Raw genomic sequence first — 14,789 nt, 5'->3', positions numbered from 1 at the left:
TCTCTGCCCCACCCCTACTTGTGCTCTGTCTCCCTCTGCCTTTCAAAAATGAATAAATATAAAAAAAAATTTAAAAAAAAATTACAATTCCTGGAAGACAATCTTAGAGCAAGCTATAGAGAACATCTCATACTGAAAGTGAAAGTAAACGTTCATATACCTTAACTACCTTATTGGTGGCAACAGATTTTTCTCAATATTTTATGTCTCATTAATAATAAAAGATGGTATGGCACAGAAATGGGGAGTAAACTCTGGAGTCAGACAGACATGTGTTTAAACTCAGTACCTGCTCTTCATTCATATAGATCCTAATATCGTGTGTGCTGAATGATATTTTTGGCACTTGAGGTATATCAGTGGGCAGTCCAGTGAGATGGGTTTTTAAACTTTGGTTCTATGAGCTTTTTTTGACTTGGAGACTCACTATAGCATTTTATGAATTCAGTATAAATGTGACCCTTCCTGGACCCCACCCCAGTGGAATCTATTTGAGTCAGTCCTGTGACGTGTCTCCTAAGAACATTCTCAGAGCAAGACTAAAAGTTCAATTTGCTGTAAGTGTAATTTCCTTCTTCCTTCCTTTCTTCTTTCCTTCTGATTAAAATGAAGCATTAAATTTAACTTTATTAGGTATAATAAACTCAGGTAACTTCTACTCTAATAGAGGTAGCACAATAAACGTAGTACGTGCGAAAATTACATTATATGTTAGAAGAGGAAAGTCCTTTGTGTGAGGGAGTAAATAAGATGAGGGAAAATCAGGGGAGCTCGTTGTGGTATTAAATAAGAGGTCAGTGAGGTGGGTCTCACTGAGAAGGTCAAAGACTTGAAGGAGGTGAAGGAGTTGCTCAGATGGATATCTGAGGGAAGGGTGGCCCAGGAGGAGGGAGTAGGTGGTGTCCAGACCTAAGAGGAGCATTGAAGGCCGCTTAAAAACAAAGCACCATTGTGGACAGAGGGGAGAAAGGGATGGAGAGATACTAGATGAGGCCAGAGGGTTCTCAGGGTCTTGTTGGTGATACTGAAATGAACTTCATACACGAGGCACGTGGCCACAGGGGCTGGCCCAGAATCACAGAGCCCCTGCCCACCTCCTCCAGCCACAACTCTTGCTGCTCTATCGCTGCAAACCCTACCCTGCGTTTATAACCGAAAGTCCTTTGAAGATTTCCCAAATATGCATGCTGTTTTAAGCCCTTCTACTTTTGCACACACCTCAGGTACACGTTTCCATCCCTTGTCATTCTGATAAACTCCTTCAAAACCCACCCTGAGCCCTCTGGACTTTCTCTGGACCACCATGCATAGTGATTTGACTGTGTGTTTGTTACAGTCACACACAGCTAATGATAACGTGATGAGCGCTTCCTGTATGCCATGCAGTAAGTCTTCTATATGTTTTTAATGCATTCCTCACAACAACCCTCTAAGGTATGCCCTGGTATCATCCCCATTTTATAGATGAATAATAAAGGCATGAAGAAGTTCAGTAACTTGCCTAAGATCATTCAGCCACTAAGTGGTGGCCTTAGGAGGTACACATAAGGTTTCTGGCTCTAGACCCCATGCTCTTAATCATTACATTATATTGCCCCTCTACGTTTTCCACCATTATTAAATACTATATACGAGGCAATGTACACATCACACTTGACTGTAAATATTAGTTTGGTGTATGTGTCTCCTATATTATTTGTGACTATTTAGAGGGTAGGGAACCATGTCAAATTCACCTTAACTCTTTGGGGCTTTGCACATGCTCTACCTTGGTTGAGTCGAAAGAAGAAAATATTCTCTCATGTAATTTGTAAGACCTGGGAAATAATATTCAAAATGTCAATGATAGGGTGTCATTAACTCTGAATTTTCCTTTTTTTTTTTTTTAATGTTTATTTTTAAGAGAGTGAGAGAGAGAGACAGCGTGCAAGCAGGGGAGGACCAGAGAAAGAGGGAGACACAGAATGAGGAGCAGGCTCCAGGCTCCGAGCTGTCAGCACAGAGCCCGATGAGGAGCCCGAACCCACGAATTGTGAAATTGTGACCTGAGCCGAAGTCAGACACTCAACTGACTCAGCCACTCAGGCGCCCCTGAATTTTACTTGGTTTTGAATTTGATTTTCATCATGTTGTTATGCTTCTCTTTCTCCCCAGACCAGTATTAAAGAGGGACAGCTATTGAAGCAAACCAGTTCTTTCCAGAGGTGGAAAAAGCGTTACTTCAAACTTCGAGGCCGTACACTTTATTATGCAAAGGACTCAAAGGTAATTTGGGAGAGTATTACTTGCAAGCGCTTGAAGTTGTGAATGTATTAAAAATTTTGGTTCTGTAAACTTTTTGTCTTAGTGCTCACGATAGCCTTAACTGTTCTGTGCATTTAGTATGAATGTGATCCACTTTGGACCAAATCCCAAGGGAGTCTATTTAAGTCAATTTCGTGGCATGTCCACAAAGGACAATCTTATGGGGAGGTTCTAAAGTCGTTTTCTTTCTTCCTTTCCGCTTCCCTTACAATTAAAGTAAAACTTTAAGTGTAAAGTTTATTAAATGTAATAAACTCAAAAATGTTGGGTTTCCCTCTTTTCTTGCTACCTTTTTACCTTATAAATCTTTCCCTGACCATGAGAGAGAGAATTGCTATAGTTGCTAAGAATCCATACTCCAGTTTCAGACAAGATTCGTATCCCAATTCCAGCACATTCTAGTGGAGTGGCTGTGGGCAGCATGTGTTGTTCTGAGGAGGCTTAAATGAGATAATACAAACAATCATTCCATTGTGCTAGCAGTTAAGAATAAAAACCACAGTGAAATAAAATCAAGGCTTTAAATGATTGTTACATAACAGTTGAATAAAATAAGAGTGATGTGGTTAGGTAAGAAAAAAATGAGTAATGATGAGCTTCCATTTAAAACTGACATTTTAATATTCCTTGAGAAGTTAACATTAAGATGTCTTGCTGCTGTCTCACTTGGATAATTGATAATTTCCATATTAAAAACTGTATGTTTCTGATATAATTAGTAGAGTATACCAGGAGATAAAATCAAATATGCAAACAAACCTAATTCTTGGTCTGTGCAGCTGTAGAAGTAATAACCAAACCAAGTAATTCTATTTTAAAAGTCGTTATGTTCTAGGTTGTCCCTGATCTGGCTCCATGCTGACTTTTCACATTCATCTCTAGGGAAGCATTGGCCATTTGACAGCCTTCGGCCTCGCCCCATGTGTACCATCGGCAGATGACTTTCCCTCTGCCTCCACTTGATGAAACTCCCTGCCTTCTTTAAGATCCCCTCAAATATTCTTACTCCATCATTCACGAGAGCAAGAGTTCAAGTGTCTTCTGCGGGAGAAATTATCTGAATTTCATAGTATTCTGTCGGATTTCTTCTTTTCCACTTTTAATAGTCTCTCTTGCATTAAAATGGGTTGTGTCTGTTTCTTCTCCTGTGCTAGATTTTAAGTTCCTTCTGGTCAGGGAACAAGTCTAACAGGTTGGTTGGAGTGAAGTGGACTCACAAGTGCCCTGGAGATCTTGGGGGTGGTGGCGGAAGCTATGAGAGGACTGTCCCTTGTCTGCAGCCCCAGACATGTGCTGTCATCCCTGCCCTGCTGCAGGGACGCGGAATGAGTGCGAACAATGGCCAAATGACCCAAAGTGGGACGGATACGTTCATTTACTAGAATCTCCTAATCTCCAAATGGAACACTAATATTAAAGATTCCGTTTCTCTGGAGTTTTTCTCACAGGAACTTTTTTTGATTGAAACCATTTTTAAGAGTACAAAAGAAACTTCCATTTTATATTTGCAGAGCACATTCACCTTCTCATCTGAACCCATGTATGGATGAGGAAAATAGGGTTCAGAAAGTTCAGGAACTCACCATGATCCGACCCAGGACTAGTTCTCATTTCTCACTTAGCAAATGTGGGAAGGAGGATGTTTGCCTGCTTGCAAAGTTGTTACAGGCTGTTTGTTGCCTGTCAGGAGGTGTTGCTTTGTGTGTACGTGTGTGTGACACAGTTAGGAGGTTCCCCATAAATTATGCTTCTAGAGGGCACACAGCATTTTGCATTGAAACACTGTGCCAGGGTTTTTAAAGACCTTCCCAGTTTGTGATTTAAGAGTTAATTGTACTTCATGGTTTTACTCACTCTTCTTAAGAAACGGCAAAGTGTCACGAATGACTTTCCTTTCCTTTTCTATTCCTAATTCCTGACATCGCTTCATAGTCATGGCCCGATAACAACAACAACAACAAAATTATTGACGAGCGTTGAGTTAGGTTTTCATTTAATGTGTTTGTGTTCTTTTTCATTAACAGTCTCTGATATTTGATGAAGTCGACCTCTCAGATGCCAGTGTAGCTGAAGCAAGCACCAAAAATGCTAACAACAGTTTCACGGTATGGTTCTATTCTGCTGACTCCCTTCTCAAAAGTCATAGAATGACCTTTCCTAAACAGGTACAGAAAGTCCTCTTAGTTACCAACTGTGTGTCAACTGTTGTGCGTTGGAATTCCTGCCAACTCAATACACTTGATGAGTACGTTCTGTACCCAAATACTGTTCATGATTGTTTGGGTCAATAAACGAAGATATTAAATGTATTTTTTTTAAGTATTTACAGTGTTTTCCATTTTAGACCTTTTAGTTTTTGTGCTTTAACATTTTTACCTCTTTTAAGTTTATTTATTTGAATTTTTTAATTTTTAATTTTATTTTAGAGAGAGCACAAGTTTGGGAGAGGGGCAGAGGGAGAGAGAGAGAGGGCGAATCTTAATTTTTTTTTTTAACATTTATTTATTTTTTGAGATAGAGAGCATGAACGGGGAGGGTCAGAAAGAGGGAGACACAGAATCTGAAACAGGTTCTAGGCTCTGAGCTGTCAGCACAGAGCCCGATGCGGGGCACGAACCCACAGACCGCGAGATCATGACCTGAGCCAAAGTCGGATGCTTAACCGACTGAGCCACCCAGGCGCCCCGAGAGAGGGAGAATCTTAAGCAGGCTCCATGCTTAGCAAAAAGCCTCATGTGGGGCTTGATCCCACGAACCTGGGATCATGACCTGAGTTGAGATCAAGAGTCAGACACTCAACCAACTGAGCCACCCAGGTGCCCCTCACTTCCTTTAAATGTAATACTTTAATTCTGTTGTTTATGAATATTCAAAAAGGTTGTTTATCTTCAATCTTAAAAAGAATGTTTTTTCCTTCTGTTCTACTTTTGCTCTGTTGCTGCAGTTCAGGTGGTTGCTATAGTTCAGGCCTTCACTTATTCTCACTTAAGTAATTCATTTGACAGCTACTTAAGAGGTAGCCTCGGTTTCAGCGAATTCCTTCCCGATTACAAATCACGTTGCTGGAAGGAACTCACTGGCTCGCTGTTGCCCGTCAAGTGGCGTTTGCGGCTCCAACCTAAAGTCTCATAAAATCACGCCTTGGCGTTCTCGTGTTCCTGAGACTCTGTCCTCGTGCAGCTCCCTGGTCCAGCCTTTCTGTCTGCGCTCGGGCTTTTCCCGTTCCCTCTGGCTCGAATGATTCCTCCTCCTTCTGTAGCTGTTGGAATTCTGCCACTTCTGCAAAGCGTATCCACGTATCTCAATCTTCCTGTGCTTCTTTCATTCAAAAAATATGATTTGAATACCCACTGTGCGCTAGTCACAATACAGTGCAGTGAAGTCCATCTGGGGTACTTTTTATAACTTCATATTCCTAGGCCCTCTAAGATGCACTGCTCTTGCTGTGTTGTTGCCCCCTGCACACTCCCAGCCCCTGCTCAAGAAGCTACCACTACTGACAGAGGCGAGCTGTGTCCCTCTCCCAGGCATGCCAGGGCAGGGAAGGCAGACAGATGAACAAACACAGAGCAGTGCCGCGGTAGAGGTAAGCACTGGCAGGGGCGGGGGTGGGGGAGGAAGCAAATGCATTCAGATTTAGCCATATTGATTTATGGGCACGTGGGATAATTCATGGTGTAAATATTCCTGCCCCTCCCCCTTCCCCAGGGAGAGTTTAGTTTGAGGAGAGGAAAGCCAAGAATAGAATCCTGGGAAAATGTTAAAATTTCAAGTTGGACCAATAAAGACAGAGCACTCGGAAGTATATGAGGAGTTTTAGAAGGTGATGATGTTAGGAAAAGCCTGTGGAAGATAGTTTTAACGGAAGTTTCAGACATCAAATACTGCAGAGAGGTCAAGTCAAAGGAGAGATGAAAGCGTTTATGGAATTTGTTACCTTGGAGGTGACTGGGTCACACTGATGGGAATGACTTCAGGGACCGGGTGGAATGCATTAGGCTGCACTCCGGAACAAAGCGGGAAGGCAGGGAGGCCGGGGTGGATTGCTGGTTTGAAAAGCTTGGCTGCTAGAAGGAGAACAAGTATAGCTAGAAGAATGTTCAGGCTTGAAGAGAATTTTGGTTTTGTTGTTGTTGCTTTGCTTTGTCTTTAAAATGGGCTTTGAATGTGTATGAAGAGAGAAAAGAAGTGTTAGACTCAAAGTTGGAGTGTCCAGGAAGTAGGGGGAGAATGGACGGAGCATGACTGCTGAATAAGCTGAAGGGTGTGGGAGCCAGAGCTCATGTAAAGATCAGCATTGATTAGGAGACAGAAAGTTTATGGAGTTAGGTGTGTGCAGAAAGTTCATTCGTCTCAAACCCAAATACTACTGTTTTCTTAATGAAATTGAAGACAGGGTCATCTGCCCTGAGTAAGAGTTTAGGTGGCTTTGGAGTCGCTTCTGTAGAAAATGAGAGTTGACACTGAACAGGGACCTGTAGTAGATTATGAGGTGGTAAATAATGTCTAGCAAACATCGAGGTCAAGTTTAATAATGCACCTTATTTCTATGCCTGTCGCATTTTCTTTAGGATGGGGAGAGGGAACAACTAAATTGATCCAGGGTAGATGGTTTGTAGGATGTATCAGACAGAAAGGTAAAGGGATTATTGGATGTTTGAGGGATCAATAACTCATCCATCTTCCCTTCTGTGTTCTCGGTTCTTGAGAATAAAAACGTAGGGAGTGAGGGACGGCTTTATTCATGGCTGAACAAGACCCAACAACCATTAAGTACAGAGCTTCTGATAAATTGTTGCTTCTTTTTCCTTCCTCCCAAGTGAAGGTGGGGTAGGGTGATGAACCACTTGCCTTCCCTAGTAGTCCTCTCTCCTCTGTGGACACTGGACGCTCATGGGGGAGAGGACAATAAGAGTTTCCCCCCAAAAGGGATCTAGAATTTAGTTTGAAAGAGGGTTCCAAAATTTAAGATTTGAAAGATAGAACAATTTCAGGTAAAGATGAGGTCCAAGGTGTTGGTGTATATAAAGGTAAAAGGAAGTGAAAAGCTTGAATTTAAGAGAAGTTATTCAGATCCTTTGCATAGCTCTTTCTTGGCCTACAAGTACATTCAATCTCTCCTATTGTATCTTTTTTATTATAGAACTCACTATATTCTGCCTTTTTATTTAATTAGGTACTTATGTTTATTATCAGCTCCCTGAGGACAGAAACTCTGTCATGTTGTTTTACCTCATAGTAACTTACCCATAAGTATTTGTTGATTTAATTAATAAGATGAAAGTTTATTTTACACATGAGAAGACTTTTGGTTGAAATATTTTCAAGAAATTTGTCCACTCAACCAAACGTTATTCCTGAAGTTTGTTGGTCCAGAAATGGGGAGACTAAAATGTTAGGCAGATTGCTTAGAGTCTTATAGCAAATCAGTTTGGTAGAACTTTCTATGGCATAAAATAGAATAAGAGATAGATTTTCAACCAATAATTGGCAATCCTCTCTATCTTTAAATATTTAAATATCCTACCTTTCTGGATTGCATTGACTGCTATTAATGCTGTTATTTTAGCTAGTTCATGTCGAAGGTTAATGGTGGAGTTTGGTGGTATCATGGCTAGAGAATACAGGAATGGCCAAATTCAGCTTCACTACAGCCATGCCTTGAAGTCCCTAAGGATGATATATTGACAAGGGACAATAGTAAATGGAAAAGCTATAATTAGCAAATGGAAAATGGAAATGCAGTGCTTTGCCTGAAAACCCAATGCCAAGCTCTCTAGTAGAACGGGTCCTAGAGCACTGTTTTAGAGAGCACGGCAGAAACTGACTTAACATGAGAGATTACTCAGCATCATTTCTGCCGCATTCTGTGGGTTACGAGTGAGTCACTAAGGCTGACTGAGCTTCAAGGGAGGGAACATAAACACCATGAGCATTGCGTCACAGGACTTGTGGACATGGTTCAGACCTGCCTACTTGATGGTTACTTTTCCTTCCTTGCACAGTCCTGTGCTCCCATCCTTGGAATGAATAATTTTCTTGGTGTTTTTTTTTTTTTTTTTTTTTTTTGGTTGTCTTAGTCACCTCAGGTACATGTTAGTTTTCAATTGCTTTGTAACAAATTACCACAAACTTTGTGGCTTAAAACAATGCCCATTTGTTAGCTGACTGTTTCTGTTGGGCACACAACATCGCCAAATTCCTTTCCTCCGGATCTCACAGTGTTGAAATAAACAGATTTTTAAATATATACAGATATGTGTATGTACACATCCATACATGCATATTTAGCCCTTAAATTGGGCTAATTTTAACCAAGGTTGGAGTTTCGGGTTTTACATGTGTCTTCTGCAATAGATGGCAGTGACAATAACAACAAAAAACTGAAAGCATTTTCTGTGACATTAGGTGTCAGTGATGTGATCAGGGAATGGAAAAGGACAACGCTGACAGCCTTCTTGGCAATGTATAATCCTTCAGGATTCATTAATGTTCATCACGAATTTATGTGTAGTTTAAGTTCTACCATAGCATGTCTACAATTGTGGCATCTACGAGACGTTCTTAATTTTGTCGTTCATTTTCTAATTGTCTCATTTCCTTTCTTTTTTCTTGTTTTATTGATTTCTGCATGGTGTTCTGGTGTTTTATTTCCACTTTCACGTTTTAATTTTAACACACCACTGTGCTGTAGGCAAAGGTGTTCTTCTCTTAGACCGGAGAGAATTGACTTCCCCTTGGTCACACCAGTGCCTCCTGGGGAAGGGTCCCAGCCCTCCTGATGCATAAGCCAGGGTGCTTCCTTCTCACACAGTGTTCTTTCCATCTGGTTAGTCTTTGCCCCTGTTCTCTCTCTCTTCTCACCTCCGCTGCTCTGTTTGTCTCTTTCTCACTTACCATGATGCATATATCCCGGCTTTTTGTGACTTACTCGGTTGCAGACTTTAGACCATGAAGTCGAACAGTGTGGGTCTGTGTCCTGCTTGGCCCTGTCTAGTTATGTGACTTTGGACAAATGAGTTCACCTGTAACTGAGGACGGCGACGGAGCCCGCCTCATGGGGTTATGAGGATTAAGTGAAATGTGATAACACATCGCAATCCCCAGCACAGTGACGAGCACATATAGTTTACCAAGCACTAGTGGCGGTCATAACCCTGAGGTCATTATCCCCCCTGTGCGCTTCACAAGTGGAAGCGTGTTGCCAATTCCCAACAAGTTTGGGAACTTGGAAGGAGTATGTGGATGAACTTTATCTTGAGAAAGCGTCCCACCCTGCCTATGTTTCAGAGGTGCAGTGAAGATTTATCTCCACCGTTACTTCATATTAATAGGTTATTCGGGAAAGCAACTGTGCTATAATGGATGAAATTTCAATCATACCTTGTTATATAGATGTATATGATAAAGAACAGCTTTTTAATGATTTGAAAGCCATCACAATCACATTTATACATTAGGCTTTTCAAAATGTGTTGTCCAGGGGCGCCTGGGTGGCTCAGTCGGTTAATCGTCCAACTTCGACTCAGGTCATCATCTCATGTTTTGTGGGTTCGAGCCCCGCGTTGGGCTCTGTGCTGACAGCTCAGAGCCTGGAGCCTGTTTCAGATTCTGTGTCTCCCTCTTTCTCTGACCCTCCCCTGTTCATGCTCTCTCTCTGTCTCAAAAATAAATAAATGTTAAAAAAAAAATTTAAAAAAAAATGTGTTGTCCAAATGACTGCTTTCATTACATTTTAATGTCGTTTAGGCTACATCTTAAATGAGTCATCATTTTTAAGGAAATTTTTGTATGACATTGTTAACACTTTTTATGGAAGTTTGTAAAGAAAGCTTTTTTAATTTTTTTTTTTAACTAGAAAGAAATACAGAGGCAATTTATTTGGTTTATCTAACTACCCTGAGCATTTTCAGTGAGCTATCTGTGGGTGTGTTTGGAATCTCGCGGTTACTGCACACCCATGCTGGCTTTTCTCGGTTGTGTAAAACACAGAAACCATGTGGTAGCATTTATTTTTAGAACTAAATGAGCACTGGAACAAAGAGTCATTTTAGTTCAGGGGTCACTTGCCATTGCAGACATGACTGAAAGTTGATTATCATTAGATTTGATTCCTCCAATGAAGTTTCAAAAAGTAGGCATAAAAACCAATACAGAGAATATGTTTATGGCACATAAAATGCTGAAAATTATACATTCATAGTATAACTGAAATGAGCAGCTGTTTAATGGGAGGGGAAAATGTTCTTAAGAGTTTGTTTACTTTTTTTATTAAAAAAAGCTTTTTTAATGCTTATTTTTTAAATTATTTATTTATTTTTTTATTTTAAATATGAAATTTATTGTCAAATTGGTTTCCATACAACACCCAGTGCTCATCCCAACAGGTGCCCTCCTCAGTGCCCATCACCCACACTCTCCTCCCTCCCACCCCCCATCAACCCTCAGTTTGTTCTCAGTTTTTAAGAGTCTCTTATGCTTTGGCTCTTTCCCACTCTAACCTCTTTTTTTTTTCCTTCCCCTCCCCCATGGTCTTCTGTTAAGTTTCTCAGGATCCACATTCTATCCACATAGAATGAAAACATATGGTATCTGTCTTTCTCTGTGTGACTTATTTCACTTAGCATAACACTTTCCAGTTCCATCCACATTGCTACAAAGGGCCACATTTCATTCTTTCTTGTTGCCATGTAGTATTCCATCAACTGATGAAATGGATAATCCTTATTTGTTTTTGAGAGAGAGGGAGAGAGAGAGATCACGAGCAGGGGAGGGGCAGAGAGAGAGGGAGACAAGGAATCCGAAGCAGGTTCCAGGCTCCGAGCTGTCAGAACAGAGCGTGACACGGGGCTCGAACTCATAAACCATAAGATCATGACCTGAGCCAAAGTCGGATGCCCAACCGACCCAGCCACCCAGGTGCCCCAGAACTTGTTTCTTTAATGTGTACTTTTTGTTGATTCTGTTTTCCCCTTAGCTTCCTCTCTATTATAATTCAGTTCATCTTCTCCTTTAAGAGAGATATCAGATCCTTTGAACCTAAGGAAGTGTCAGTTTACTTTCATCCACTAATACCTCAATCTTCAATTACAAAGGAAGGAATGAAAAGTTATTTTTATGTCATCTGTGAATGCATGTCACAAAACAGGTGTTTAGATTATCATCTAAATAAATAATCACTTAGATAAATAAGTTGCCTACTCTGATGATAATATTTACTATAACTACGATGTGCCGTCTCGAAATGCTGATAATTCATTCAGTTAATTATATCAGTCCTGGTAGGTAGTATTATGCTCTCCATTTTATAGATGACAAATCTGAAATGGAGAAGCAACACCTAATACATGTAAATAGTGACAATCTGAACCCGTCCAGGTCATCTGGCTTCAGTCTGTGCTCTGACCACTCTGCCATTGTGACTCTTTATTGTGGAGTTATTTTTTTATTGTTTTAAATATTTATTTATTATTTTGAGAGAGAGAGAGAGAGAGAGAGAGAGAGAGAGAGAGAATCCCAAGCAGGCTCTGCGTCACCAGCTCAGATGGCAGATCTCACAAATCTTGAGATCATGACCTGACCTGAAATCAAGAGTTGGATGTTTAACTGAGTCACCCAGGTGCCCCATTTATTGTGGAGTTTTAAATGAGTTTGGTCAGATAGTATCCCTCTGTTTTTTTTTCTTATGTTTTCGGTTGCCTCTTCTCCAAGTCAATCACAGAATTTTCTATAGCATTGCCTGATACACCGCTAAACACTTGCTGGTCATACTGCCTATTTAGAATACTGTATTTTATTTTGGGCACTATATTTTGAATAGAAATGTTGATCAAGAGCTCACAGAGGAAGGCAACCCATATTATACAAAGGTCTGGGAATCGTGGGATTGACTGACTTTAGAGGCCCCTTTCTATCTGAAAGATTTGGGGAAATGACATCTTTTTAATATGTGATGGATTCTCATGTCTAAGAGGCAGTCGACAGGTTTTATGTTACTGCAGTGTGCAGGAGAAAGATTCACAGTTGAATTCACAGAGGGACAATTTTAGCTCTACTTAAAAGAGAACTTTCTAACATGAGTCATCTGATAGAACAGGCCTCTTGTGAGGTAATGCCTCTGTCCATTATTAGAAATCTGTAGCCCTCTCATTCCCTACGAACTGGAAGGGGCCTTCAAGAACAGAGTTCTCAGAGCGGACTCAGGTTCAGAGGGCTGAAATGAATTTCTCAAGGTTGGGTGGCTGATAGCTATATACAGCTAATGTAGAATTTGGGGCTCCCGGCTCTTGGGGTTTGTTGGGAGTAGGCAAGGAGTGGATTTAGAGATTCCCAGGCACTTTGCACACACTGTCTCATTCTACCAAACAGCAAGAGCTAAGTGACCATCCTTCAAGAATGCTGTTGGAGAGACCTTTGCATGATGTGTGTATGTGGCAAGGAGTGAGGGGAGATGGTGGGGACTGAAATTTCTTGCATACCCAAAGACTGTCTTCTTTACCACTGGATCCCCAGGGTTAACACAAGGCCTGGAACAGAGGGGAAAGACAATAAGTATTTGTTGAACGAAGGAAGGAATGTGCTGTTGAATGAATGAATGATAGACCCTAGTTTTCCTTTCAGAGAAATGTGTCATTTCAAGTTTTAGCTTAAAGCACACGGTTTCCTCATTTCTCCTCAATGATGACGGATTATAATATACCCATAAATATTTGTATCCTCGTTGAACTCTTTACATCATGACCAGATGATGTTTATGCTAACAATAAGTCTTAAAAACACGATTCTTGCCTGTGACTGATGATTGCAGTGGTCTCAAAATTATCTGATGCCTGATAATGGCAAACCACATATTTTTTATGTCTCTGTGGCTAACCTATTTTATAGCGCTCTAAAATGATACCACATTAATGCAATCTGAGTGATTGTTTTGCCTCTTAAAATTGACTTACATGTAGTGTAGATGGCTTTATACTATGAAAGCTGATAATTTAAAAGTGGAGTTTGAAATTTGCATTCTTTTTTCTCTAAGTTGGACATCAGGCTTTTAGAAATGAAATGCGTTATCATTGTTTCTGTAAGTACATCATGTTTATCTTTTCATGTAATGATATAACATCTTTTCCAAGAGTATAGCCTGGAGAAATACTTCTTTAAAGTTATTATGAGCTTCCTCAGACCAAAGTTCTAGGCAGCAAGAAACTATTGGTCCTTTTGTAGCTAAACTAAAAACTTGGAGTGCTCTATTTGTTAGGCTCATAATGTAAGAAAAGCTATCAGGGAAAACCTGCTAATCCTTCTCCCCTTGAGAACCTTTGTAGGAATTTAGAGTTGCTGTTTTGTACAAGTAGATTGTTGTTCGCGTGAATATGTTTCAGGTTGTACATGCCTTTTCAGGATGGATAAAAGCATGCCTACCACCAAGGACTCACAGGTCTGTCCTCAAAAGTGCTACTGAAAAACCTCCAAAAGACTTTAACCTGAGGTTTAATACAATATGACCAAGATACACACTTCACAGGATAGATTGTAAAGAAGGTTTTTTAGGTCCTTGGGTTCATCAGTGGCTTCCCTGCCCACACTATCCAGAATTAGCAGAGGTCATGAAAGGTACTGTTTATGTATGCCAAGGCATATGGACAAGGCTACTTACCCACTGCAATAGCACAAGATTGGAAATACCCCAAATGTTTAAGTTAGAGACTGGTTGAAATGAATTATGAAATATTTCACAGAGTACAGTGTTATGCAACCATGAAGAAGAAGGAGTCTGCTCTGTGTATAATAATGCACACCGAACTCCAAGTTGTGATCAGTGTGAAAAGCCAGATGTAGAACAGTGAGCATGTGTAAAATGTTACTCTGTGTTTGTTACTCTGTGCTTGTTTGTGTGTATGTGCGGGCAGCTATACATTTAAACCTTGAAAGATCGTATATTTGTTGTATATACAGAGCATTTCTCTGGAGAGATACGTAGAAGCTGACAGATATGTGCCTTCAGGAAGGAGACTTGGTAGCTGGGGGCAGCTTGGGAGGGAGATGTATTTTTCGTCCTAAATATATTTTGAACGTTTTTGTTTGTGTTACAAATCCTTATTACTTATTCAAGAAAAATTCTAAGTGCTACATGAGAGCCCTTTCTGGCAACTTCTTATCAGATGCATTTGACAAGAGTTATGGATTTAGCAGGAAGCCCATGTTGGACACTGCTCTACTGTTCAAGCAAACCATCATAAAGGCCATCTGTAACGGGAGGGAAGGAAGAGGTGCATGAGAGATCTTGTGGGAAAGACTGGAGAGCCATGGCCAACAGGAAAGGAAGGAGGAGAGGAGGAAACTAACATAGAGTTGTTGAATTTGGGAGGACTGCTATATAAATGATGCCTTTAATTACGGGTAGAAAACAAGAATACAAGTAGGCTTGTGGGGAGTGAAAAGAAGGCACTGTGAATTAGACACTGAGAATTTGAAATGATGGTAAGGTATCT

The 14,789-nt window shown here is 40.5% G+C and overlaps 1 protein-coding gene across 8 annotated transcripts in view; it reads left to right on the top strand.

Annotated features, from left to right (window-relative positions):
- DGKH (diacylglycerol kinase eta) overlaps positions 1 to 14,789 on the top strand; it is a 186,214-nt gene that overhangs the window by 81,360 nt on the left and 90,065 nt on the right. For 5 of the 8 annotated variants that reach the window (XM_053216075.1, XM_053216082.1, XM_027064918.2 and 2 more), the window contains exons 3-4: positions 2,155 to 2,265; positions 4,329 to 4,409. In XM_053216075.1, the coding sequence (XP_053072050.1) occupies positions 2,155 to 2,265; positions 4,329 to 4,409 (192 nt within the window). Of the gene's footprint in view, positions 1 to 2,154; positions 2,266 to 4,328; positions 4,410 to 5,723; positions 5,891 to 10,005; positions 12,537 to 12,672; positions 12,856 to 14,789 lie in introns of those variants that run through there. The other 3 variants (XM_053216096.1, XM_053216108.1, XM_027064924.2) reach the window with 3 other exon arrangements.

Source organism: Acinonyx jubatus, chromosome A1, assembly GCF_027475565.1.
Source record: "Acinonyx jubatus isolate Ajub_Pintada_27869175 chromosome A1, VMU_Ajub_asm_v1.0, whole genome shotgun sequence".
NCBI lineage: Eukaryota > Metazoa > Chordata > Mammalia > Carnivora > Felidae > Acinonyx > Acinonyx jubatus.
This window is presented reverse-complemented; position numbering and strand designations above follow the sequence as displayed.